The sequence below is a fragment of the Copidosoma floridanum genome, unplaced genomic scaffold (genome assembly GCF_036245765.1).
Source record: "Copidosoma floridanum isolate Cflo_tuat_1 unplaced genomic scaffold, Cflo_Japanese_pri ptg000014l, whole genome shotgun sequence".
In the NCBI taxonomy this organism is placed as follows: Eukaryota; Metazoa; Arthropoda; class Insecta; order Hymenoptera; family Encyrtidae; genus Copidosoma; species Copidosoma floridanum.
In genome coordinates this window covers 2,796,543-2,823,578 of record NW_028321891.1, presented here as the reverse complement: position 1 = coordinate 2,823,578, position 27,036 = coordinate 2,796,543, and the positions used below count along the sequence as shown (strand labels likewise).

General features: G+C 40.2%; 2 protein-coding genes and 1 long non-coding RNA gene across 4 annotated transcripts in view; 1 reads left to right on the top strand and 2 right to left on the bottom strand.

The window, feature by feature from the left end:
* Nucleotides 1–325: 325 nt before the first annotated feature.
* LOC106638204 (ATP-binding cassette sub-family G member 4-like) lies at nucleotides 326–8,127 on the bottom strand. The gene is made up of 10 exons (XM_014351274.2): nucleotides 7,740–8,127; nucleotides 4,457–4,574; nucleotides 4,203–4,386; nucleotides 3,465–3,610; nucleotides 3,142–3,380; nucleotides 2,804–3,081; nucleotides 2,561–2,729; nucleotides 2,222–2,478; nucleotides 1,994–2,148; nucleotides 326–1,907 (listed from the first exon to the last, which is right to left on the bottom strand). Exons 1-10 carry the CDS (start codon nucleotides 7,861–7,863, stop codon nucleotides 1,721–1,723), a joined length of 1,857 nt encoding a protein of 618 aa, XP_014206760.2. The 5' UTR covers nucleotides 7,864–8,127; the 3' UTR covers nucleotides 326–1,720.
* A 1,372-nt stretch (nucleotides 8,128–9,499) lies between these two features.
* On the top strand, nucleotides 9,500–10,545 carry LOC106638248 (uncharacterized). The gene is made up of 2 exons (XR_001338942.2): nucleotides 9,500–9,576; nucleotides 10,146–10,545. It is a non-coding gene; the product is annotated as an uncharacterized LOC106638248 (long non-coding RNA).
* A 1,773-nt stretch (nucleotides 10,546–12,318) lies between these two features.
* LOC106638246 (ATP-binding cassette sub-family G member 1) overlaps nucleotides 12,319–27,036 on the bottom strand; it is a 28,149-nt gene continuing 13,431 nt past the window's right edge. For both annotated transcript variants that reach the window (XM_014351328.2, XM_014351326.2), the window contains exons 2-10: nucleotides 25,527–25,935; nucleotides 17,501–17,618; nucleotides 15,305–15,500; nucleotides 14,060–14,207; nucleotides 13,752–13,991; nucleotides 13,530–13,652; nucleotides 13,143–13,442; nucleotides 12,805–13,061; nucleotides 12,319–12,701 (exon numbers count right to left, since the gene is read on the bottom strand). In XM_014351328.2, the coding sequence (XP_014206814.2) occupies nucleotides 12,348–12,701; nucleotides 12,805–13,061; nucleotides 13,143–13,442; nucleotides 13,530–13,652; nucleotides 13,752–13,991; nucleotides 14,060–14,207; nucleotides 15,305–15,500; nucleotides 17,501–17,618; nucleotides 25,527–25,761 (1,971 nt within the window). In that variant the 5' untranslated portion in view covers nucleotides 25,762–25,935 and the 3' untranslated portion in view covers nucleotides 12,319–12,347. The remainder of the gene's footprint in view (nucleotides 12,702–12,804; nucleotides 13,062–13,142; nucleotides 13,443–13,529; nucleotides 13,653–13,751; nucleotides 13,992–14,059; nucleotides 14,208–15,304; nucleotides 15,501–17,500; nucleotides 17,619–25,526; nucleotides 25,936–27,036) is intronic.

Sequence of the window (27,036 nt, the reverse complement as noted above, 5' to 3'; positions counted from 1 at the left end):
TCAAAACTATCAATGCCAATAATTATTTAGCATGAAGCAGCCCGGGCACATGGGTTTGTCCAAATATTGATTGACACATCCATACTGCTCCTTCTACCTTTAATGCAAATTTGTCAATGTACTTGAAAAAATCTCGGCTGACTTAAACATTGCTAATCCATTGTTCTTAAACATCTTTGTGGCATATACAATTGTTAAAAGAATTAAAACAGATTTACACAAAATAGTTATATTTATTTATGTTGTTTTCACAATTAAAATACAAACGATAGAAATAAAGATAAATACATTTTGTTTATTGCTGTTCAACTTCTTTGTGTTTTTTTTTTTTCTCTGACTTGGCATTTCAGTTAAATGCTTTGCACTTTCATAGCCTAAATATTGTGAGTCACATAGTACCTCACGATATTACATTGTAATATTATATTGTATAATTACATGTAGAAAAGATTTTCCGTTCGGCACCGTGACATGTGAATTTAAGTATAGTTTATCTACATTCTATATGATTTTTTCATTAAATTACTAGGACACATTCACTGAGTTGATTTAATCGAAAAAATCTTATTCAACGATCTGCTATCGCAAACAATTTTTTTTCATTTTCATTTTATTGTATGACACGTACTTTTCTGTTAATATACAGATAAGTGAAAAAACTATATCAAATAATTCAACTACTCGTGTCATATATTATTGCATGGCTTTTTATATATTATACATTAAAACATTACCAAAATTTCAATTTAAAAAAGTTACCAAACCAGAGCTCTGGAGTTGATTACAGTATTCAGTTCTTAGCACTAATATTTATGTGAATAATTTTGATTCGTTCAAAAATTTATTGCTTACTACATTATGTACATGCAAAAGTTTCAAAGTAAATATTTGTTAAAATCATCTGTATTAATTTCTACATCTCTTTATAACATTTTGATTTTACAAATGCATTTTAATCATTCATCTTTACTGGTTAAATTAGTTTAACTTGTTTCTTCTAGCCCATGGTACCAACTTTTGCACTTTTATGACTCTTTGGTAATTTCTGCACTTTATTACTTTTTATCGCTGACGAATATTTTTTGTCCTTTCTTATTAAAAGCTTATCTTTATGAATGTACTGTGTTGTACTGGTCAGAAATTATTTTTTCAAACGATATATACTTTTTACACATAATTAATTTTGCATCAGTAACTTGTTTACTTTTTATTTATTCATTACAAAGTTACTATTTTAAAACATAAGCATAAAAATAATATATCTACAACATATTATTTTATGTACCTTTAATCATCTGTGCAATAAATTGTTTAGTACAAGTATTTATAAAATTTTGTTAGAATTTAAGCTAACTTTCTTTAATGAACACAAGAAATATTGACAATATTTCCCAGTCTTCTATCATTTTTAATTTTCAGAATTTTTCAAGAATACTTCCATCAATTTTTAAATGATGCATGAGCTATAAAATTACGAAAAAACAAAAAAAAGCAAACAATGATAATAAGCGTCATGATACCAACTAGCTCTTACTGGTGATCGTATGCATAAAAATTATTTTATCGTCAGTAGTTTTCACTGGCATTTCTGTTCTTTTACGCACTTTCACTCGAACCACTTTTATACCACTTTTTCATCAACAGACTCATTCAAACTCTACGGTGAAGGTTATCTTGAAGTAACATCTTTTGCAAGCAAACACTGCTTGTATCGCGATCGTTATCGCAGCTTCATTTTCAAGCGTATGACCGAGTAAGCCATCACATCCAGAACAACGTACAATCCGACGAGGAACAGCACAGACACCAAGTAATTCGAGTTCTTCATGTCCACCGCGTCCAAGAGCGTCTTTGGCGAAGTGTAATGACAATAATCCTTGGAGCACTTCATCTTTGGTCTGTCGTACCTGAAACGTATACATTTAAACACCATTTTATTATTATCCAGAACTAATGACGATCAAACAAATGATCGAAGCCAATCGAGTAGTACCCGTAAATCGCAACCATGGCGCCTTCGAAGGCATACTTGAAGAACGACGCGTGAAAGAGCCACTGTAGGTAGGGGTGCGCGTCCCGTATGTGCACGAAAAATCCGCTAAAAACGACGAAGGGCAGTATGGCGAAAGGCCCAAATATCACCCCGTTCTGAAACAAAATGACCCAACCATGCGATGAAAATTCTCTTGAAACTGTCAAACTGACGGTTTTAGTCTCTCACCTGTACGTTGAAGATGGTGCCCAAAATCAGCCCGACCATCTGGGCGACGAGACTGGCGAGCAAGTATATCAGCAGACACAGTCCCAGCCTCCTGAGCTCCGGTATCTGGCCGCTCATCTGGTAGAAAATCAACGTGTACGTCGACACGGCGACTATCTGCACCGGGAGGTCGATCAGTTTGTTGGCCACGTAATACGCGGGCAGCTTGTACCAGCGGTTGAAGTGCTCGCGCGCCAAAATCGGCAACTCTTCCGGGACTGGAAAAAAAAAAAAAAAACAACCAACCATCAGTCGACCCATACACGCACTTGCATCAAACATAACGATGCAACAACTCACAGGTTATTATCGTGGTGTTGAAGGCGTTGTACATCAAGGTCATCGTGTTGAAGAATATCAAGTTGAAGTTGTCGATGGCGTAGGCCGCGTCTTGGCCGATCTTGTAGAATAAACAACCGACGAGGAACGACAGCAAAAAGTGCACCGCAAGCCTCGAGTAAACAAGCACCTGAAGCGTGTACAAACCATCGATACAAATTGTCGATTCAATTTTACACGTAGATATATATATAATATACCGACCCTGTCCCTGGAGAGTTTGAGCGCGTTGCGCCTGAGCAAAATGCACAGTTGCTTGAAGGAGCCCCTGGCGTAGTACGCCGAGCTCGAGGCGCCGATCTCGTGGAGAACGGCGTTTATGGGCAGCTTTGGCAGCCGATCTATCCCCAGGGAAGCGAGTTTGCGGTCGAGGTTCGGCGCGTCCTCGCGCGTGCCCCGCCAGCGTTGCGAGCGTCCGTTCTGCGCGGCCTCGATCATCCGGGGCACGTGCTCGCCGTGCTCGCCGTTTATGATCTCTAGAACTGATCGGAGGATCGGTAACGCGGACCCATTGGGACGTGGCTATAGGTATATGTACTCACGGTAATCGGCCGGGTTGTGGTAGGTGGGGCAGTGGAGGCCCAAGCTTCGGAGGTAGGGGACGAGGTTCCGCGAGCCGCCGGAGTAAACGCAGCAGCTGTCGGCCACGACGTACAAGTGGTCGATCACGTCGAACAGGACACCGCTTGGCTGGTGGAGGATGCAGACTATGGTGCGGCCCTCCCGCGCCAGGGACTTTAGAATGCCGATGCATTGACGCGAAGCTACGCTGTCGAGGCCGCTGTATTTAAAACAACAATTTTTTTTTTTTTTTTTCATTTATTTCCTTCCAAGTGAACGATGGTATATATATATTTTGGTATACCTGGTGGGCTCGTCGAAGAACATGATTGGCGGGTTGCCGATGAGCTCCAGTGCTATCGCCAGTCGCTTTTTTTCGCCACCGCTCAGGTTCTTCGTCCTCGACGCTCGCACCGCCTCCAGACCCAGCTCCTTTATTATGACGTCGATCTTTAATTGAAAAAACAAACGTGTCTCAATTCGACTCTCCAGACTTTCGAGAGTTCAAAGTTCAATTTGACTGTGGTGGCGCTGATTGTACTTTGTATTACATTCGGCGTCACCTCAGTCAAGTTTTGCGCGCCTACCACGTATGCAACCGTTGGTACCTCGGCGCTGTACCTGAAGTATAGTCGGCGGTATCGGACACACACAATTGTCGGTCGTTTGTGACGCAATTGATTCGAACGCGGTGTTCGAACAATGGAGTCGTGGAAATTTAAAACTTTGGTGAAAAAATACGTTGACTCTCGCTGCCAAGTTCAGTGCGCGAGGCTATAATACGTATGTGTATGCAAGTCTGCCCGTCCATATCTCAGGGCAATTTTCTCATTTCACTCGTGCGCCATTTGAACCGACCAGTTATCTCCGAAATGAGAAAATTATTCAGCGAGCTTCTCGTGGCTCCTTTGTGTTGCTTGTATTCTCTCCGGGATTGATAAAAGGAGCGAACCGTCGGAAGGTCAATCAATTGCGTAAAAGTTTCGGGACACCCGGCAAACAATGGAGCCGTTGCTAAAATGATGATTGTTTTTTGGCTTACGCTGTGGTGCTTGGCGGCTGCCGAGGAGTCGAGCTTGAGGTCTGCCGCTATCCTCATGGATTCCTCGACGGTGAGCAGAGGCTGCAGGTTCCCGTCTTGCATTATGTAGGCCGAGGAGCGGCGAAAGGCAGCCAAGGTCCGCACTCTGCCGTTCACCCGCACTTCGCCCGTCACGTTGGACTTTCTGCGCAAACGTTGGGGATCATCGATCTCAACATGGGGGAATTTTTGGTTTATATCATTCGAGAGTTTACCTGAACCCGGCCAGGATATCCATCAGCTTGGACTTGCCAGCTCCGGACGGGCCGATGATCGCCGTCAATTCTCCCGCTCGAAATTCCCCGCTTACGTTTGTCAGTAGTTTCTTCCTCTCTGAAAAAAAACAAAGTGTATCCTAAACCATATTGTCAGCTATTTGTTCTTCGCTTGGAAAATCATGTGTTTTTTTTTTTTTTTTCGTGTTTCATAACAAGGTGTTTTTTTACTTGAAAAAGTTTTAATTTCAATGAGGCTTTATCAAGTCTAGCGTTTGTTCGTCCGATTAATATTTTATCGATTCAGTAGTTTCTCAAAGATTTGCTGAAAATATACTGTGGTGTGATTGACGCACTACCTACCCGTTCCCAACTTTAGGTTGATTTGGGAAATTTCGTAAAAGTAAAATTTCCAACTTGTCCAAATAACATATCAGAATTCGCTATGATCAACAAGGAGCCGCTAAGCAACATTGTTTTTAACTCGTCGCGAAACTCGCGCAAGTAACTCCTACAATATAATCATATGTCTTTGTGTCGTCATTATTTTATTAGTTGATTCGATTACTTATGATTTTTTTGAATTTAATTCGACACTTGAACCGAACGCTTTCCACGTTTGTCACAAATTTGAGTAAGAAAGAAACCATACTAATAAATTTCCTACGATTGTGACATACATTTTTTCTTTTTTCCAATGGCACTCCGCAACGGTAACCGTACATTAACTCACGGAACGTCCATCAAAAGTACAGAGGTAAAAACGCACGTTACAGGTGTGCGCAGCATGTGGACATACCTGTAATTGCACATAAATCATTGGCCAAACTCGTTTTGCATTTGAGCATTACTATATAGTAAAATATACGTACGTACGCCAAAAGCGTATATACATAGTGTATACTATATATGCGACTAGAATGACAACGATAATACGTGCGCAGTACGTGTGGGTAATGTAAATTAAAGACGAGCCCGCAGTGGACGAGAAAAAGACGTTTCGTCGCGGTCGAGTCAATAAAAATAAAATACCTCGATCTTGTTGAAATTAAACCCAATTGCCCGGCGCGGACCCAATTGACTTATTGTATTTCAACATGTAATCCCATTAGAGCCAATGCGAACGGCTATCTTTTGCTTTGTTTTTCTCGATTTCTATATTTATGGGTATACATGGTTCATGTCCAAGATGCAAGCACTGATGGCTGGAAAAACAAAAATAAAACGACACCATTTCGGATTGAGTAACGCAAATTGTAGTAAGAACAGTTTCCGCAAGAAGTATTGCGATCCGAACAGTACGTATACCTATACCGACGCATCTCGAGTAAAGGGAACTTCGAATCGCAACATCATCGAGCGGGCAAGGTGATAAGGAACTATATGGGTGTAGTACTCGTTCCGCGTGACATCTCTTTTTTTTCTGTTTTTTCTGTATTTTTTGGTCACTCTCGAGCGACGATCATCTCGAGGTGATAAGCTGCGAAGCGCGAGCAGAGCGAGAAAGAGACAGAGAAATGATGGCATCTTCTCCCTTTTGAGGCGGTACTTACGAGGTGACCACTACAACTTCGGCTCGCGAGTATAACATGATGTATGCATAATAGCGTTTAATGACGCTCACGTGACGGGCTGTGTTGGTTATATATATATAACAGCTATATTTGTATAGTAATAGCAGAGTTACTTGTACGATGCCATGTGCTGCGGCTCTAGCTTGGGTGGGTTATTTTGATATTTTTATGGGGATACGCGTGATCTATTTCGATGTATAACGAGAGTCTTTTTCAGACAGCTAATTATGTACGTGTAATAAGTATGCTACTTTTGTATACTTTAACGTGATGAAAGAAGAATCGTTTGATTACATTTACGTCGGAATTAAAGGTGATTTCATTTAAAAAAAGATAATTTGTTTTTTTTTTTTTTTTTTCATTGAAAAGCTAGAAAGAAGATGCTACGTGCGTTTTATTCTGGAAAGTAGGGGATGTGCTTGAATGGTGAAAATTTATCTTTTTTATACAACTATATAAATATGTCCCTACTTTTTTGAACAAAATAGTAATTTGTTGTGCAACACTTTTTTCCTTGTATTATATCTCTATATCAAACTAAAAATCTAGATACGACCCTTATCTATCGAAGCATCGATATAGCTATTTGATTTTCGTCACATCGATTACCTTAACTAATTTTAAACGAGTACGTATAAATACCCCATTAAAAAATGATACATTTTCAAGTAAAGTACTATCAGTCAATAACTTATAAATACAGTGGTTTACACAGAAAATGCATCGTTTTTTTATATATAGTCTTTAAAAAAAAAAAAATGGCTCATTTATGCGGATTGAAATACTAGTACAGAATAACTTGAATTTAAATACTGTAAGTACTGCATTTATACAATGAACCTATTGATACAAGTATTGCTGTAGTAAAAAAAGACGCGGTAATTTGAAGCGCGAATCTCTGAATATATCTAGTGAGATTTTGTGTTCAAGTGTTTCGCCCACCCGCTCTCTTACACTTTGGAGTTAATCGCCCCTCTGTTCGTACGAAGTGTGGGTAAAGATTAAATTTAAAAAAAAAAGTCAGCGACCGAATTCTTATCGATACGACCTCATTGATAGTGACCGCTCTATAAATTCCACGCACGGACGCTAATGAACAAAAGAAAAAACCCGATCATCAATTCGGGCTTCCCCCCATTAATTATTGCTGCGCTGTGCCGAAAGTGAATCCACGAAATTAAAACAGTTTACATCGAGTCTGCGTGTCATTCCGCGGCTCGGACAATAAAACGCTATTAGGGTACACACCACACGAGCGTACAAGAAAAAAATTTTCATCCGACGTGGCGAAAATTTTGTTTGCCTGAATACTCAAAAAACTGCACGGCTTGTTGTCATCGTTACACCGCTTTTTTTCTGAATATCGCACGTATACGGTAGGGTACACTCGTGGTGTACAATTGAAAATAATTCCAGGACTCGAACGCTCGACAAATTTCATCGCGGAACATAAAGCATACCAATCGTACAAAATAATCGAGCATTAAAAAAAAAAAAAAAAAAAAAAAAAAAAGAATTATCTTATCGTGACACTGTTAATTGCTTTTTGTACAGTTGATTTTTTTTTTGTTATTGATATGGATTCCCAAATGACTGCCGCAAGCAGCGCGACGATAAAAGCACTTGATGCAAGGAATTCCTCGGAATATCAGTCCCAGTTGACACACCCTCGCGTCCCCTGTACATATAGACACACCGCGAGGACGAACCTTGAAAGCGGAAGGAAAATCGTCCCTCGTGGAAGATCCGGTTGCGCACGACGTAGGTGAGATCGTCGAAGGTGAGATTGAGCTGGTTGGCCCGGCCCAGGGGAGCCGCGCCGGGCGACGACATCCTCGGGGGAGTCTCGCTTTCTCTCTTCTCACCAGTACAAGTACCCCTTGGCCCTTCTGAATTTGGAATATTTTTGTTTCATTCACCCGTGTTACAGGGGAATGGCCCAAAGGGAGGCTCTCACCTGCAGAGCCGGGACTCCCGACCCATGGCCGTTTTGCTACCGATTTTTCACCGATCGCTCGCACATTTACAACCGTCACCACCAAACAAAGCACATAACGCTCGTTTCCCTAAGACAAAGTGGCCATCGCGAAAACTCTCGCGGCGTCAGCGAGTTGCACACTTTATAGATCGACGCACTAGTAAAACGGGGGTGAAAAAAGCGCGAACTTATATCTGTCACGAAGCACGTGGCAAGAGTCGAGCGGCTGGCTCGGCTACGCGGAGTCGACTGGAAACAAAGTGCAACCGATGCCCACGGACAAAGTTGCTCCCTGGCATCCGTCGGGTCTAGCTACTGTCGTCATACGCGCGTTATAGCGCTGTACTATCACAGCGCGAGAACAAATCGTATGCGCGCAAATGTGTGTGTGCGCGCAGCCAGCCGGTTGTCTACGCGCACAATTATAGTACCGATACGTTACGCGCTTGTTCATTTGCCCGTGATGTGCGTACATTGGAGGAGATGAAAAAAAAAAAAAAAAATGAACAGCTGTTATCGTCTACGCTCGTGCGGAGGTGTGGGAGTGAGAGCTCTTTCTCTCTCGGTATTTGCGAGCGAGGGGGTTCGATGTCAGCTGAGATTCTTTTTTTTGTTTTTTTAATTGCTCGTATCTCGTTCGGATCCGTTGAGATTTTTGGGGCCGTTCTCTTTTTTTTTCGTTAAATTTATCACCGATTTCTTCGAGTGTCGACCGAGCCTGACCTTTGTAGGTATGATCGAGTCGTAGAATTTATATTGCAATCGTTCAGTGACTCTGATGCTGAGGTGCAATCTTTTCCTTGCAAACAATAGTAGCCGCAGCTGACGCGGTTGAATAACCGCGCGTCGAAATTAATTCGCCCTCGGATGGAGATAAACATCAAGATAAGCTCAGGACGATGAACGATTAAAGGGAATATAATAAAAAATAAAAAAAAAAAAACGTTTCTCGCGAACCGCTTCATCCATCATCGATTCACCTTTGAGACGCGTTCGCTCGTTATACTTAACTTTAATTAATTACACGTCATCCACGCCACGGCCGAGTGCATTTTTTCACGCTTCGTAGTCCCGATTACTTATTTCTCGCATCAGAATGAAAATACAGAAGGAAAAAAAAATAATTATTTTTAAAACTATCACCAGCGAACTGATCGTACCGCGAATACTACACACTGCGAGGGTATGAAAGAAAAAAGTACGTATACTCGTTAATTTCGCAAATCCAATTCTCGCGCCCTAAAGACAATATCAACTTTGTTCGACCCTTACCCTTTGGTGTAACCACATGCATACAATTATAGCGCAAAAGTATAGTCAATGTATACAGTATCGATCTTATCAGCCACTTGGCAGTAGTCCGTCGGAATATTATAAATAATCGCTCGTCCGCTTCGCTTCACCGGCCGTACGTATACTATAAATACACGCCCTCATCCCAAGCTATATAGCTGCTGCAGTTCGAACGGAACAAGTGCACGTATATAGGCGCGCACATCGTAGCGACGGCCGGCTGGTTGGTTGCAATTCGCCGATTAGTCAATTAGTCAAGGTCCTCGTGGAGATAAGTAAGTATTAGACGCCCGGGCCGTTTGCGCTTTTTAGATGCGGGGTTTTCAAAAAAAGTGCGTTTTCTTTATGTCTCTTGTGGGTGTAGGTGTTCTCGAAGTGCAGAGTTTTCAAGGTTGCAAGAAACTCTTTTTGCCAATCTCGCAGCTTCCTTCTGCTGTATCTTTTCTTTTTTTTCTAATTTTTAATTTGTAAAACTAAGGTTGTCCTTTTCGCGCAATACCGTTAAATTTAATTTTTTTTTTTTTTTTTTGTTGAATACATATTGCGAGCGAAAGAAAATCAGGTGCTATAAATGTGCATACTCCATAATATCCTAAACTTGAAAGTAAAAAAGTAAAATCGTTAAAAAGTAATTTCAACACTACTCGTACCTCTATACTTATCAAGTACAAGTAACAGATAGTCATAGTTATATCATGCATGCACTCGCAGCCTTGTGCTTGACCGGGGCTATTGCGGACATGTGTGTCTTAATATATTTAATTTACACGTATACATGGACCTCCATGTAAATGAAATAATACATTTTATTGTTCTAACAAGTTTTATTATCTTCACCTTTCAGCTATTTATAATGAAGTAAACTCGCGCAACTGCCAAGTTCTTTGAACAATTAGATGTAAGAATATGTCAATCGTAATTTGGATTTGGTTGAAACAGCCGTAAGAATTTCAACCAAGTTACCTAGTGATTTTTTAATCAAAAATTTTTATGTATCTGCTTTAATCACTTCTTAAAATAAAATTATCGAATTCCAGTTGTATCTCCTTATTTGTAATGCTCTTTCTAGCATGGACATATTGTGATCTTGTTTGTAAACCATGTATGTTTCAAATTATTGTAACACCACTACTAAGCTAATTGAATTACTTTCGTTGCATGCAGTTGTGACCTGAACAGCCTTTTCTATTATAAATAAACGATATTTATATTATGTATATTAAATCTATGAATAAATTTTTTTTACAATCTTACGCATTTATGTAAAGTACAACTTCTTTTTGTATCCTGTAAATTGCGATCAAATGTTTTCAAACGTCGCAAATTGCACGTGGAATCTTTTTTATTAGTTTTATAGCTTGTATAAAGGAGAAAACTGACTTCCCTCCCTTAATATAATATTTTTTCAGGTGACACATATTCATCGTTGGTAAGAATTTAGTTTGAAAATTTTAATTTCATTTTTTGTATAACACAAACACCAAATGTATAATTACTTTTAGAGAAATTTTTGTTACGTATATATAAACCACGCCATTCATTTCTCGTAAATGGTGTGCTCACTTATTTTACTACACTCTAATAATGCGTTTTACAAATGAAATATTTTTTCTTATGCGAAAATGGCCACTATCTCTCTCGAGATTACCTAGTTATAACAGACTTTATAAGCTAATTTTATATACTTAATAATACATCATTATATGATAAAATAATGAATAACAACTTTTTACTATCAAATAATTTAAATGTTTATTTAGTAATTACAAAAAGGTTTGATAAAACCCAGAAAATTCACTTACGCATCTACGTAGTATACAATTTTTTGATTAATTTACGACTAGTACTTTACTAACTTGTTTCACCAATACATTCTGACAAGTATCTCTTTCGAGTTTTTATTTACAATTTTTAAATTCTCATAACTTAAAGTCAAAATCTATTTTACTTTTTCTACAATAAGTATAACAAGTGGCAAATGAAAAGGTCCACGAGATATTTTGTCCTTAACCATAGAAATTATTTTTAACTCATGATAAATACTGAAATACTTGCACACCGCGCAAAATCTAAGGATAATTATTTATATGAAGAAAGAAAAATAAATCTTACAAACGTGTATTAATATTCTAATTGATTTTAGATAAATGTAAAATATCATAAAAATCCATAGTTTTCCCAATCTTTATATTTTCACTTTTTTATCATTAATATTAAAAAAATCGATTGAGACATCACTTCTCTTTTCTATTTACACATAATAATAATCATAAAGTGTTGTCAAAAAACTACAAGACGATAATTTACAATACAAATCACGAATGATGTGTTTTTACCTTATGAACTAGAATAATCGCCAATAATTTAAAGCTGACGCCACAAAAAACATATTATAGTACGATATCAACAAATTTTTACAATAGCTATAAAATATCTATGTATACATAAGTAAAGAGAGCTGGAGAGTATGATTGTTGAAGAAGAACCTTAATTACTCTTCTTCTATCCAGAATCATATACGGTAAAATAACGACCAACGCTGCTGTACAAAAATTCAACCTCTCGTTTTCAATTGATTTCTATGGTGATTTTCTGTAACTATGCATACCACCTTAGGTATAATAAATAGTAATCTTTGCGCCATCAATAAAAAAGAGCGAAAAACTCTGTGTCAGGGTTCAAACTTACATAATTTAACGCACATGAAAAAAGGCCATTAAAAATTCATCGGGAACAATAAGGAAGTCCTAACAGTGGTAACGATCGGAAAAACCTGTTTGTATCGAAACTCTCGAAAAGTCACACACACACACACACACACACACACCAGTGGACTGAAAAACGAAACTCGCGATAAAAATTTATAAAAAGTCACTCATGCTCGTTAAAAGTAAGGTTGAAAACAAAAAACTCGACTCTCGCTTTTCTCCACTCCGACGGCACTTTGTATATGTACAAAATTTACACTAGGCAAGCAAAAAATTGTTCAAAAAAAAAAAAAAAAAAAAAAAAAAAAAAAAAACCTGCAGTAACTCATTCACTGAGCTCACCGGCGATTGAGCTTGCACCAGAGGGCGCTAGCCGTGAGCAGATGCATGAGCACACCCATGCTGACGATGAGGGTCAGATTCTCAACGACGTTAGTGTTGAGTATCTCCATCTCCTTGAGGAACTTGGTCGGCTGCATGTAGTGGCAGTAGCTCAGATCGTCGGGCAACTGTTCGCAGTAGAGGTTAGTTCTGTTGTGGCCGTAGACGGTCATCAGGAGGCTGTGGAAGCCCGCCCGGAAGTACGAGATGTGGAATATCCAACGAAAGCCCTTGGGTGTGTCGTAGTAACGAATGCAAAAGCCAAACACCGAGAAGAGCACGGCTATGATCGGCCCAGCGAACACGGCAATCTACGATTTGAAAATTCAAAATTTGCAACCTCATCGACCACCGGTAACGCAGGAATCCACAAAAAAAAATCCGCTTCCAGTTTGGTGGAAGCACCAAAATTACCTTGACCGGAGTGGTCGCGCCGATGAAGAAGCCCCACGCCTGGGCGCACAAGCTCGCCGCGATGCTCACGATCATGAACATGAATATCCTCTCGGCCTCGAGGGGCTGGCCGGTGAGCCAGTAACTGACCGCGAGGTACGTGGCCGCGCAGGCAGCCTGGAACGGGACCTCGATAAGGAGCATGCTTATGTAGTAGGGCGCCAGCCTGTACCAGCGGTTGAAGTGCTCCCTCGACAGTATCTGCATCTCCAGTGGAACTGGAGGAAAAAAAAAAGAAGAAAGAAAAATTTTAAATAACCGAACGGTTGAAGGGCGCGTGTCGATGGTTGTTCACTCACAGGCCAGCGTCACTGCCATTTTGCCGGTGTAGACGAGGAGCAGCAGCGAGCCGTACAGGTATACGTAGTTGGCGAGCACGCCGTTCGCCCGGTAGCCGCTGCCCATGTATAGGTAACCGAATATTATACCGATCAGCAGGTGACACATCAACCGGACCGCCAGTAGGAAGTAGTCGCGCTTCAGGCTCATCAGTTGGCGCTTGTACAGCAGGTAGCACTGGTACAAGAAGCTCGCGGGCACCGGGGGTGGCTCCTCTTTGCTCAGCTGGTCGTCTTCCTCGCTGCTATCGACTTTTTTAGCTGTAAGATACACGTGGGTATTTTTTTTTTTAGTTTTCACTCGCGTTCGAATCCATAACAGAAGCGGTTCTGTGCTTATAGGCTTACGTTTGGAATCCAGGAGCGGCTTGATGGGCGGGGCGATCGTCTTCTGGTTCTCGTTGCACTTGTCCACCGCCGCGATCAGTTTGTCGGTCGTGATCCCGTAATCGCCGATCGCCACTTCCAAAACTACGAGTGCAAAGAGAGGGAGTCCATGTAAGCGTCTGTCGTTTGTAATTTACAGTGAGGGGAAAAAAAAAAAAAAAGAAAAGGAATAAAACAACTTACGAAAATCGGCAGGATTGTGGTAAGGGGGGCAGTGCACGCCGAGGGAGTTAAAGTGCGGCAGGAGACCGCCGACGGGGCCGTTGTAGATGCAGTGTCCAGCGGCGAGGGCGTACAGCGAGTCGAACATCTCGAACTGGAGGGCACTGGGCTGGTGGATCGTGCAGACTACCGTGCGACGCTCGATGCGGGCAAGTCGTCGCAGAAGGGCTATGCATTGGCTGCAAGACGCCGAGTCGAGACCTGAAAGCGCGGAGATCGGCGTGTGATCATCGGGAAAATCGGTATGACGGAGATTTTCTAATATATACCTGTCGTGGGTTCGTCGAGGAATAATACTGAAGGATTGCTGAGCAGCTCGAGAGCGACGTCGAGCCGTTTTTTCTGGCCCCCGGATAATTTGCCGCACAGCGTGTCGTAACAGTGACTTAATCCTAAAATTTCGAGCAGCTCCAAGACCTGAAACACATATGCATCGTTAAGTTATGCAATGGCTCGATTGAACTGTGGAAACTAGTAAAGGCTTATCAAAAAACTTTACTTTTTTTGTCTGTGTATTTTTTTTTTTTATTGTTATCAAAAAGCCGTTTCTAGGCGAGGGTCACTATGATATCGTCGAAGTAAAAACCAATTGACGTCGGAAAAAACAATAATTTTCCTCGATTCGCAATCGCATCGCGCTTGAGAAATGGACATTGTAAACGCGCACATGAAACAAGTGAAAAATCCGAATGTTGCATCGGCGCGTTATCAGCGAAAGTTTCAATGAACGCTCGTGATCTTGTAACTGCACTTTTATTCATACGTACGGCGATTTCATTCTTTTGTTTTTTTTTTGTTTTTTTTTTTTTTTTTTTTTTTTTTTTTTTTTTCTTCAAAACGTCATAATTTCCTAAGCAAATTGTTTCGAATTTCACGATTTTTTTCCGGAGAATCTCGTTTACCTACGCACCCAAGGCCCAATAAAAATTCAACCTCAAAACCATCAGACGAAAAATGAAAAAAAAAAAAAGCTTAAACATTAAGTATATTTTTCCTCGATGATAAAAAAAAATGGTAAACAGGCCGTTGCAACAGAGCCGCGCACGCGCATGCCATATTTCTCAATTGTTCCGAGAGTTTGCGAGAAATCGGTCTAATTACGTACATACGGTTTACAATTATTGCGTCAAGCGGAGCATTTTGAATTGGCCAACGACGGCAGTACTTATCCTCGCAAGATTTGCGGTGAAATTAAAATTTGTTGTCGCTCACGAAACATTCATGGCCGATAAAAATTTCTTGAATCGGCAGTTTGTATCACTGTCTGCCTCTGCAACTGTGGGGCCTCGCGTTATATACATACGCCATGTCGTACACAAAATACCGATTAAGGCTCGAGTATTTTTAATTATTGCCCCAAAGTCAAACCAGTGAAAATCCATGCATCTACGATAAAGCCGTTAAAGTCCTCAATTTCGAGATGAAAAGTGCAGTGCTAAAGTAATCGTAGTTCCAAGGCCGAATGCAACTCACGTACCGATGTAGAAGCGTACAAAAAAAAAAAACAAACAAACCTGCGTGTGCTTGATGCCGGAACTGATGCTAGAGCCAAGCTTAAGATGGGCCGCGAGGGTCATCGCCTCGCCGACCGTGAGTTTGGTGCGTTGCAGCGAGTACTGCTGGATGTAGCAGGAGGTGCGTCGCCAGCTCTGGCTGTTGGCCGTCCTCGTCTTTCCGTTCACGAGGATCTCGCCACCCATACCTTGTACCCTGTCACATCGAAGCGATCCATCAGATTATGTATATCATCTGTATATATAGAGTGTGCATCTAAACTATTTTCTCCTGTATATGACCCCCCCCCATTGGGGCACGAGTCGATGATCGTCCGGCATCACGCGGTTCTCCGATTTATGTGGTGTTGATTTCTCCGCGTGTCGCAACTTGGCTGTGTTTTTTCAGCGATTGCCAGCAGCGGCGGTCAATAAGTTGCGTATACGGAATACAAGGAGGAAGGAGAAAAAGTGTCCGAGAAAAGTGAAAACCGATTTCCATCCGATCGCTCGGTGTAAACGAAAATCTGATCAGGTCATGTAGTGCCGGGTTTCGCGATGAGTACGAGAAATCAACTCGAGGAGAGTATTTGCGTGTACGTCGTTGGATGACGATTTTTTTTTTTTTTTTTTTTTTTTTTTTTTTTTTTTTTTTTTTTTTTTTTCACTACTCGTACGTCCAACCTATATACCTACCTACTTTGGTTTAAGAAACATCTTTCCTGCTGTTTTTTTGCATCACGCGAATATTGAATAAGACCGAGTCGTCGGACACGAGTGGAGAAGGAAAGAAGTGATTTTTCGTTTTTATTGTCCGTCACTGCGGACGTTGGAAACAGTTGTTCAAGAAGACCAAGTTCACTTTTAGATTTTTTTTTTTTTTTTTACTGGATACGCTCGAGAATTTCCCCGAGTCACGATTCTATTGACAGCAATGAAATGGCTTACGTGAAAATTAGTCGGCTGAAAATGTTTTGGAGAACAATTAAGTGAGTCGCGAACAATGTGCCATTCGTGGTGGAAAAAAAAAAAAAAAAAATTTATTTATTGAAATGTAAATAAAAAATGCTGGATTTCCCTATCACCTGCGTGTAATGTATTGCTCAATGAAAAGTGTTGTACGTGCATGTGAAATTATTTAAAGCAGAACTACTAAATGTCATTTTTGTGCATTACACTTCTAATGGAGCCCCCAAAGAAAATTTTCCGACGAATGCGCTGTTAATTCAATTAATTTCCATACTAGTTTTTTCTTCTTTCCTAGAAACGTTGGAAATTTTCAACCTCTCGGACCCCGCTACAATTGGTGAATCGGTAAAAGTCAAATGTGTACAGCATAAAAATGTGATAAAACGCAATTTTAATTGTATACTCCACTTTGGAGTCTACGATGCAATAACATCAGTGTGCCATGAAAAAGGAAAGTTTCTCTCGACTTAGCGGTAAATTTCGCAAAAATATAGGTCACCACAACCGTACGGACTGACCGCATCCCCGTGTAAACTAAATGGTCGAGAAATAAAAGAAAGAAAAAAAAAAAAAGAAAGACTTGGTTGCTTTCCAAGGCAAACTGGTATACACCAGTGCTGTAGAAAAATGGTGTTTTAATACTTCACCGAACGAGCTAATGAGATATTAATAGTCCGGTGTCAGATTTCGCATCTAGACGACGATCTCTGTTTTAGCTTTTTGCGACGATTTTATCTTTATTTCTCGCTCGCGAGTAAGCGAGGGCTTTTTCGATTAAGAGATTCGGAAAACGCATACTTTCTACGCAAAGTGGGCTGTAAGGTCTTTTTTTCGTACTAACGAGTATTTAATCATCACACGTGCGATTACTTGTTTGCAGGTGACGGTTGGTATTTTTATTACCGAGGTAGAAAAAAATCTTAATTGATTGCACTATTGCGGAGTAATGAGAGTTCACGGAGATCTTTCCCGATGAGTATAGCTTAAGACACGTCTTCTACACTTTTTGCGTCAATAAAGCGTGCGACGTAAAAACAGCTGTCTCTATACTGAAATTTTAATTTTTTTTTTCTTACGTACAGGTGAGAAAATACGGGTTTTTTCTCGATTGATTCGATCAATGTAAATACAGCAAGAAAAAAAAAAAAAAAATCATCTTTGCAGCTCTAACGAAAATTTCTCCAATTTATTGTAGAAAAATCACGAGAGGAGCAGAAAAAAAAGGGGGGAAAAGTTTTAGACACTTACGTAAATCCGGCCATCACGTTGAGGAGAGTAGACTTGCCAGCGCCCGACGGGCCCATGATCGCCGTGAGCTCGCCGGCCCGGAATTCTCCGCTCACGCCGTGCAGGATCTCCTTCGTAGCTGCAAAAATTAACGATCGCATACTTAATTCATCAATATATCAGCTACTCTTTTTTTTTTTTTTTTTTTTGTTTTCTCATAGCGTCAAAAATATTCCGAAATTCCTTTTTCCAAGGAGCGCCGGGGTGCTCGCAACGAAAAAGATCGAAGGTTAGTGATACAAGGATCGATCTATTCTTGTCGTTTGACGATCTGTATTTTAAACCGACGCCTCTCGAAAATAAAAATAAACTCGCGAGTCACGTATATTTGACATGTATAGATTTTCAGACGCCGGCAATGGCTTGCGATACCTCTGTCACTTCCGTTGAACTTCAAAGTCGTTTTTTTTTTCTTTCTTTTTTTCTGCACAAAAATCCGCGTATATCAACGCGTGTGTATATACGTACACTGCAACCATCATTTTATCTTCGCTCAAGTTCAATCCTTTTAGTTATTTTTGTTTCCTCTCACGCAACGACGATCGCTTACATCGACTACATTAGTCATCGCTAATTATCGTTTCCTTCTTTTGCCCACAATAGCGTATACTTGTACTTGTGTACTTCCGTATACACAAGCGCGTTTGCAACGATCGCCACGGCTGATGTCGATTTGGTGGTACTGCAAAAGCCGCGAGTTGAAGGATGTGACAGAAAAAAAAGCGCGAAAAATGTGCGTGATTCGTCAAACACAATTCTCGGTTGGTGGTATTCTCGAGCGAGTGCCTTTGAAAAACACATTTCGCACGTGCACTGCGGGTCTGTCCTCCACGAAGATAATTGAACTTCATATACTCATGGCACATGTATACATCTATGGGCTTGTACTCAAAAATTATTGTCATACCCATTGCACGATACTTTAAGACGAATAAAAAAAAAAATAGGACATTGATCACCACACCAGCGCGTGTCGACTATGCTCCGATAAGAACGTAACGCGAGAAACGCTTGCATCTGTATATACGTCGAAGTTTCCCTCGTTCCGCGATTAAAGGAACTTTTTGAGAAGATAAGTATAGACAAGAAAAAAAAAAAAAAAAAAAAAAACCACGCCAACGAAGATTTTTCTCGCGCGGACAACGACCGACAGTGAGAGGGCCTTGAGCCGAGCGCAACGATCCCGCGATCTTGTTTTTTCCCGCCCTCAAGGGTGACTCCGCGACGATTGAGTAATCGAGCTTATCGGGAGAGGATGGAACTGTTTACCGTATCGAGCGGCTGCTGGCTTTTTTTTACGCGCGCTTAAAGAATTTGCCGGACTCGGTGAATTTCGACTCGTACGTTGCATACTACGAAGGCAGAGTGTGGCAAGCTGTAGGAAGAAGGTCGCGTGCGGCATAATATCTTCGGAGTACGTGTAACTGGATGTCAACGAAAAAAAACTACTCGCTATGGACACGTGGATGTTCCAAAAACAAGGTCATCGTGACAACTTACTGGATTGTGTGGATTGGTCATTGCGAAAATATGAAAAAAATCATCGCAATTGGGCGTCAGTTTTGACATTGCTTTGGCTCGAATATCTTGCGAAAGTATATATACTACTTACACCACGAGCTGTAGTAGAAAAATCAAAAAAAGTCCATCCATATCTAAGAAAAAGAAGCTTACTAGTACGCATCGAGTACGGTGATAAGCCGAGAGAGAAAAGGTCAAGGTCACAAGACGGGCTTATCAATTGCGGTCACTCGTTACACGCACTCACACTTACGAGCGTAGAGCTATGCACTTATGCGTGTCGTTATGACACTCGAGGGTGGAAAAGTTTGTGTTATATTTTTGCAGGAGCACGTGTGTGGTCTAGTACACACGTACTTTGTTGATACCTACGCGATGCGTCTTTTCATGATTGACATCGATTTTACTTGGTTTGGTTTGGACAGGCCAAAAATGAGTTATTGTTTCGATCAGTCTGGAATGACTTCCAGCCTTGATTGGCAATGGGTTGGGATGAAGGTTCGTTGGGGCGAGTAATTGCTGCGATCGGTGCAGCTCTGAAAATAACCATCAGAAGAAGCGATCGGCCTTTTCATGCTTCGCACGTTGCGATTAATGACTTTTGATCGATCGTTTTGTTTGCCGGCCACTTTTGATATGGATTTTCAGTTTTATCGAGAAAAAATACATTTTTAATCGAAATCAATAATTGTAGTACGAAAAAAAAGTACTCGATGATTTTCAATTACAGTTTCGTATGACTTGCGATGATGATTACAAATTTTTCGTTACAATTTAATGAGCATCGATGATTGAAAAAATTGCGTTAAAACCGACTCGACGAGTGACTTTTCTGTCGATAACTCGTCGCTCGGTGTAAGCAATCGCAACAATGAATTTCGGTGAATCCCCCGACTTTGACGCAAGTGCAACGCAGCAGACAGCGATTAGATATTACTTTTGTTGAGGCAGAAAAAAAAAAAAAAAAAAAAAAAAAAGCGAAAATCAAACGCTTTGATTGTAAGCTGTTGTTTAAAAGTCTTAATTAAATGGTGATGCATACTGCGATGTGATACCACAACTTGGCGCAAGTGCATTGGATTTTGTAATCTCAGGGTTATGACGCTAAGGAATCTTTTGCGCGTGGACGTGCATTGACCAAACTGTAGCTAAAACGTGAACAAAATTTGGCGGCAAAAACCATTTCAAGATACGGATGAATTATTATAAAAGCTTTTTTAAACTTTTGTTTATCGCTTTGAAAAAAAAATAAACTACAATCCTAACTCTTAATATTGTATAATTTTTTGAAATTGTATTAGATACTTTCGTAGACTCAAGTGCATGATACTCTGCTGATGCTAACTTTTTCTTTTTATTTTCCTTGAAAATACAAAGTAGTTGAAACTACTATGCTGATATTGAGAAAAATGTACGTATTGATAATATTGTATTTGTTTCCATAACATCTATAATGTGTGATAAAAACAAACAAATTAAATGCAAATGTATACAAGGAGGTAAGAAAAAAAAATCACGTAATATGGTAATCAGTAGTGAAAGAAGAAAAAATTCAATCATTTCCACACAAAACAGATACCATCGACAGGATATCCGTATTATTATTCATTTGTAACCCCATAAGATTTATTTCCGCAAATCCTTATCCAGCACGCAAGACTCGCTGTGCCTTTGGAATCCTCTGGCACTTGACTGCGATTGATGTCTCGGGGCCTCGGTTCGATAATACACGAGCATAAAAAATGAATCGACAAAGTGCATTCACGCGCGAGGGAGAGAGAAAACCTTACACCCTATCGCTCGTATGACTAATTAGCCGAGGCATTTAAAAAGCTTGCAGACATGTGCAACAGTTGGGGAAAAAAAAAAAAAAAGTGAAAGATAACTTTTCTCTCGTTCATGGAAAAGTATAATGACCAACGCTTCTCAAAGCGCGATACCGACTCCGGCAGAATCCTTCGATTTTTTTTTTTTTTTTTTTTTTTTACCGCCTTCGTGGTACACAATGTCTGTACTTATGCTTTTCGAATGGAAAGAAAGCCGATTACCTTACTGCATACAGCTCGCTTTGAACTTACGCGCAATAATAGCTTGGGCTCGCGTCTTCATCGGAGACAAATAAAAAGCCTTAGTTGTGCAGCCATTGTAATGTTACGTCAATGTTTTTTTAACAAATAGTTCTATCTGAATAAAGCATTGAGAATAAATCCTCTGATTTGAAGTTTTATGGAACATCATGGCTCACACGCGCATTTCTTGGATGAAAAATGTGTATGATATCGGATGATTATTGTGACGAAATTTACCGAAAAGCTTTAAACTGTTCTCAATGAAAAATAAAAAAAAAGTTCTGAATATGTAAATAATCCTTTGATATTATCAATATTGACACAATAGAACCTTTGACAATGGCGTAACTGCGGCAAAAGCTTTCAGCTGCATTTTAAATAAAAATACTGCAAAACTGCGCAAAAAGTTTTAATTTCCTTCTTATGAATAAAGTCAATAATATGTTACAACCGACAATTCAGAGTTGATAGCTTATAAAGATAATATGTATATTTTTTTTTTTTTTTCCTTTCAGGAGGTGATGTAGGGAAAACTCTCGAGACACCAATAAAATAAATCAAGGATCGCGATAAGTCAAGATTTCAACATCCTCGTTTTGTTTCGTCCTCGAGTGAAAACGCCAACCAAACTTTGACAACGCGCTGAAAGTCACACATCGTGTGTTCACCAGGAAACAACAGGTAATGCATGCAGGTACTCGTGTAAACCAAAGTGCTACTGGTTCTTTTTTTTTTTTCTTTATAAAAACGGCAAAAAATTTTGATTTAAGTGAAACGAACGACAGAAGAGCAAAAAAAGACTCGTCACCGCGGTGAAGAAGGATCGTGAAAAAAAAGAAGAAATTACAAAGATAAGCTTGCTTGAGCTTGCGTGTGTAACCTTTGATTTTTTTTTCTCGCACGCGACACGCAGAAGGAAAATCAGAGAATCCGAACTTTTTACGCGACACGTCTCAATAGCTCGAATGGATGTACTCGTCAAACTGACACTCTCCAGAGACACTTCTTGGAACATCCTCGTGTCGGTAATGATGAGTGCATTTATTGTTGCCAATGTGCGCATCAGAAACGACGTAATTGTGGCTATTCCTAAAAAAAAAAAAAAAAAAAAAAAAAAAAAAAAAAAAAAAAAAAAAAAAAAAAAAAAAACTTGCATTCCCCTGTGGGCAATCAATTGTTAAACGAAACGTGATATCAAAGTCCATCCTCTCGCTCGTTGGGAACAAAAGTAAAGACGATGATGATGAGATGTGAAAAAACCCGAGACAAAGAACTGGTCGGGTATGTACAATGGAAGTTTTGAAAATGTATAATAATAGAGATAGAATCGTGTTTTTAGACGGCGATTATAGTCATCGCTGTCGGTAAGAATTAATTGACGCTGACACGTGAGAGATGATGTAGTGCTCGGGATCCTGTATCGAGTCTCAAGTCGCGTTTTCCCGAAGACTCAATTTCTTACTTTGGTTCTTCAAAACTACAAAATCGCAGACACGCTTCAAGAGGAGCATACACACATGTTGTATCGTGCGTAAACTCGATGATCGAGCAGTGAATCATTCAAAAATTATATATAGATATTGACAACATCATACCCACATGTGGGAGACGCCACTGCAGTGACGCAAGTGTAGGCGCGCGCGCGTAACATCATGCACACAATAGCGTTGAATTATATTTTTTTTAATACCCATAATTACGCCTTTGACTCTTTTTCTCCATGTGTAGCTCTTGTTGATCGCATTTGATCATCGAATTACTATATTACCTGATGCATCTCGAGGAGAAAACAAAAAAGAAGATTATGGTCGCGCTTGTGCGTAAAATCGTCCTGTGCGCGCGGGTCAATAAGTACACCTACATAAACACGCAATTGGATGATTTTGCTTTTGCGCTGAAATTTCAATCAGGAGAAAAGTGTAATTGTTTGACAGAGCGGTGATTTACCTGCCGTCGAGTTGGTATGTTCTTTTGCGTTGAACAGTGGATTACTCGCACGTATGAACTTGTTTTTTTTTTTTTAATCACGTGTCCAGTAAACGTATGTATCGGATACAGTATGTAAAATGAAATGTTCTCTTTGTACGGCAAACAGCGAAAAATAACGAGCGAATCTTCCATCGAGTATAGAACTAAAAAATATTTTTCCACAGACTGCTGGAGAGAGGAGAGCGGCAAGAGTTGCGCTTGGTTACGTGTACCGAGTGGACTATATACTTACAGGCCGAAAATTCTCACGCTTCCGCTGCCGAGACAATGGCAAGGCCTCTCTATACACTTATACTTGTTGTTTCTTCGTCTTTGGCGATTGGATGAATAAACCATAAGTACAGCCGACTACGTGTACAGCTGATACGTACGTATATATATGTTATGTGTATACTCAATGACGCCGAGAAGTGGATGCGCGAGCCCGTCATAAGGCGAGTTTGTGTGCGTGTGTGTTAAAAAATCAAAGGACTCGATTTTGGTGACGATCGTTTTTGATTGACGCGAGATTTGCTAAGGTGAGTGTACGCGGAAGAGCAAAAAATGAATGGGAACATTTTAACAACGCGATAAGGGGCATTCCATGCGATTCTCATAGTTTAGGGAGCACTTTTCTATAAGAGTTCAAATAGAATCTGTTAAAAGCGAGCATCGCATTGACCATTCCGAGCCCGATCGTTTTCATTTCGTCGCTGCGTCGCGCAAAGTGATGAGTGTGTAACGAAATTCGCTCCTTTTTTTTTTTCTTATATAAATACGAAAAAGACGCCTATCTCCTCTCTCCATCGCATGTAGATGCATCACCGCCAAACATTTCAATGAGACGATGTATCAGATAAATACGTGGGAAGATCGAGTGATGTACATACGACAGTGCCAAACAACAAATCGTTACAATAGAGACTGCCTTAAGAAAAAAGGGTTCTTGCATTTTTTTTTTTTCTCACAACCTCCTACCTTTACTTTCTCTACTGAACGTTATATGCATTTGATGAAAACGCGCTCGCGGATTCAGGTGATGGACACTGTGGAAGTTTTTTTCAAAGTTCGCTTCGACCGGGAAAATAACTCGATAAACTCGTATGTGTGTACCTACGTCAGAAAATGTTATCTCATTTTTTCCAAGTTATTTTAAATAAGACCGCGTGCGATCGAGAAAAAAATATTCAAAACGAAAAAAGTGTGTGTACCCCGATTATCGTGGTCAAACATTTTAATGCCGCGTGTAAATTGACAGGCTGTAACTCACGTGAGAGAAACCGGTCCTGCGGCACAGTTTATAGCCTATCACTTTTTGCCTATTACACGCTCGATTTCGTCATTCGTACTGAATACAAATGTTGCATAACAACGTGTATTATGATAGCGCGTAACACAAATTAAGACTGCTCCCATGTACTTTTGACACAATTTTGCTCATGAATATACAATAGGGCGAAATTCGATAACCTCACGCGAATATTTCTCGAGAAAAAAAAAACAAGCCTTGGTTACTATTTATTTTTGCACAAGACACTTTCACTTGGTATTAATTTCCTTTTTCTTTTGAGATTTTTTTTTTTTTCATAAGAATCATCGGCAATTTATACTTTTACACTTTTCTGGTGTTTGGAATTTTGAACGATTTTTCCACGCACTTTGTAGTAAAATCATTACACATTCAACCCATCGCCCATCAACAATCGATTCACTCGATGAACCCGTCATCGCTTGCGATGTGCTTCGACTAATTGCAAAAAAAAAAAAAAAAAATTCTTAGTTGAAAACGCGAGGAAAGTAGTTCACAGTGAACAAAAAGCCCAACTGAGCCGCTCGAAGTGAAACCGAAGCGAAAGAGCGAGCCTTCGTATGAAACAGGAACTGGTTTTCGGGCTTGTACCAGAGGAAACGCAATGGACGCGACGACGAAGGGAAGAAAAAGCTGATTCAACGATTAGTCACACGACCCGTGTTTTCTTCATATCTTCACCGAAATTTCGGTACACGAGGAAACAATACCGTTTGCTCGTAAAAAAATTACTTTCAAACTTAATCTTGGATCCCATTTTTTTGGCCTCCAGTATAAACATAGATACCGTTGTATGACACACGGTGCTAAAATTATCCAACGCGTGAGTTCATAAAAAAGCGGTGCTAATTTTACTGCCCACTAAACTCCGTAATTTTTTTTTTCACCTCCTCCTCGTTTGGAAGAAAAAAAAATATACCCATTGCCTCCGTCGTATACGCATCGTTAGGCTTTTTGTTCCCCACTTACGGTTTGCTTAACGACCGCATGTCAAGGTAACTGCTCCGACGCCTTTACTGTTACCGATCCTCATTTTACTGTTATTCCAACAAATGAAACTGCACCGATGAAAAAAAAAAAAAAAAAAAAAAAGGCGAAAGGAAAAGGGAAAAAAACCAACCTGGCTTGAGAGTCTTGAGGTTCCACGATCTGACGCGGTAGGTGATGTCCCGAAACTGCAGATCCACCTCCGGCCTCTTGGGAAACTGGTGCTTCTCCTGCACAAAATAGTTGTTGTTGAGCTGCGCATTGCCGTTGGCGCACACCTCGTTCACGTCGTTTTGGCTGCTGTTCTCGACCTGACAGCAGCTCAACGACGAGCGCGACGGCGAACAGTAGGCTCCGTTTCCCGACATCTTCGCAAAACCCTTTTTTTCGCCTCGGAATCGAGAGGTTCGGTCGAAGAAAGCGAAAAAACCACTTCAAATTCTGTGTGCGGATCGGGAGCTTTGCTCGTCACCAGAGGGTCGTGCAGAGATCAGGTACAAAGTTCCATGGTGGGGCTGGATGCGCTTTATCTGCTATTCTACCTGAAATGGTAAAACAACTGTTACGGATACGCCAGAGGTTCGAGTGGCCATTTAAATTTTTTTCTCTGTCACATACGCATCACTCAAGAGCTTGCATATATATGTACGCGTGACGCGTTACAATTTTATCGATGTGCCACGTTCGAGACACAGACGCCCAAATGTCAGTGCTATCAGCGCCAGTATTGTACACGGGACATTTTGTAAAAAACAGAAACATTTCCCATGTCTCCTAATCAATTGAAAAGGCCATTTACAGAGTTTTGGTTTTAAAAACTTCTTTTAAATAATTAATAGTAATTTTCAAAAGTCATCAATGTTAGCATTACTTTGATACATTTTAGAAAACCAAAAAAAGACTACCACGCTGTTTAAATAATGGCCCCGGAATATGACAAAAGTAATACTTTCGCCAAAAATGTAACTGGTATATGTGCATGATGTGGATAAAAGGATTTTCTCCGAGCCCGTGTAACGCTACCCCATAACGAAAATATTGAAAAAAAATTTTATTGCAGTTCCAATGGGACCAAAAAAATTAAAACTCATTTTTTTGAAAAAAAAAACAATAAAAGAAAAAAAAAATTGTTAGAAAAATGAAAAACCCCCTTTGTGTCTATATCTTAGCCTTCGAAATGAGCCGGTTTTCGCAAAATGACCCATATACAAGGAACTTCGGGCTTATCTGTAACAGTCAGACGGAGAAAGCGAGTAAACAAGCGTGCAACTCCGCGTCACGCAAAAATTCCAACTTTGCGTCAGATACCACACAAGAAAGAAAAAAAAAAAAAAAAAAGAAAAAAAAAAGACAAGTCGACACTCGGAGGTAATGATTGCGCGCACGGCGTTTCCCGGTGTCCATCTTACGGGCGCATACATATATATATACACCAGAAATTTACGTGTCGCGCGTGCTCGGAGAGTCAAATAAAACAATCTTCTGCCAAATATGACGGCGAAAAAACAGACAGATAAGCAGCGAAATCTGCGTTTCCACGCGCGCTGCACCAAGATTTGCTCGTCCGACTGTCTCTCGGGGCTTTTATCGAAGAAGAGAGTGAATGACGAGAGCTTCAAGGGCGCGAGGCACGCGTATGGCGA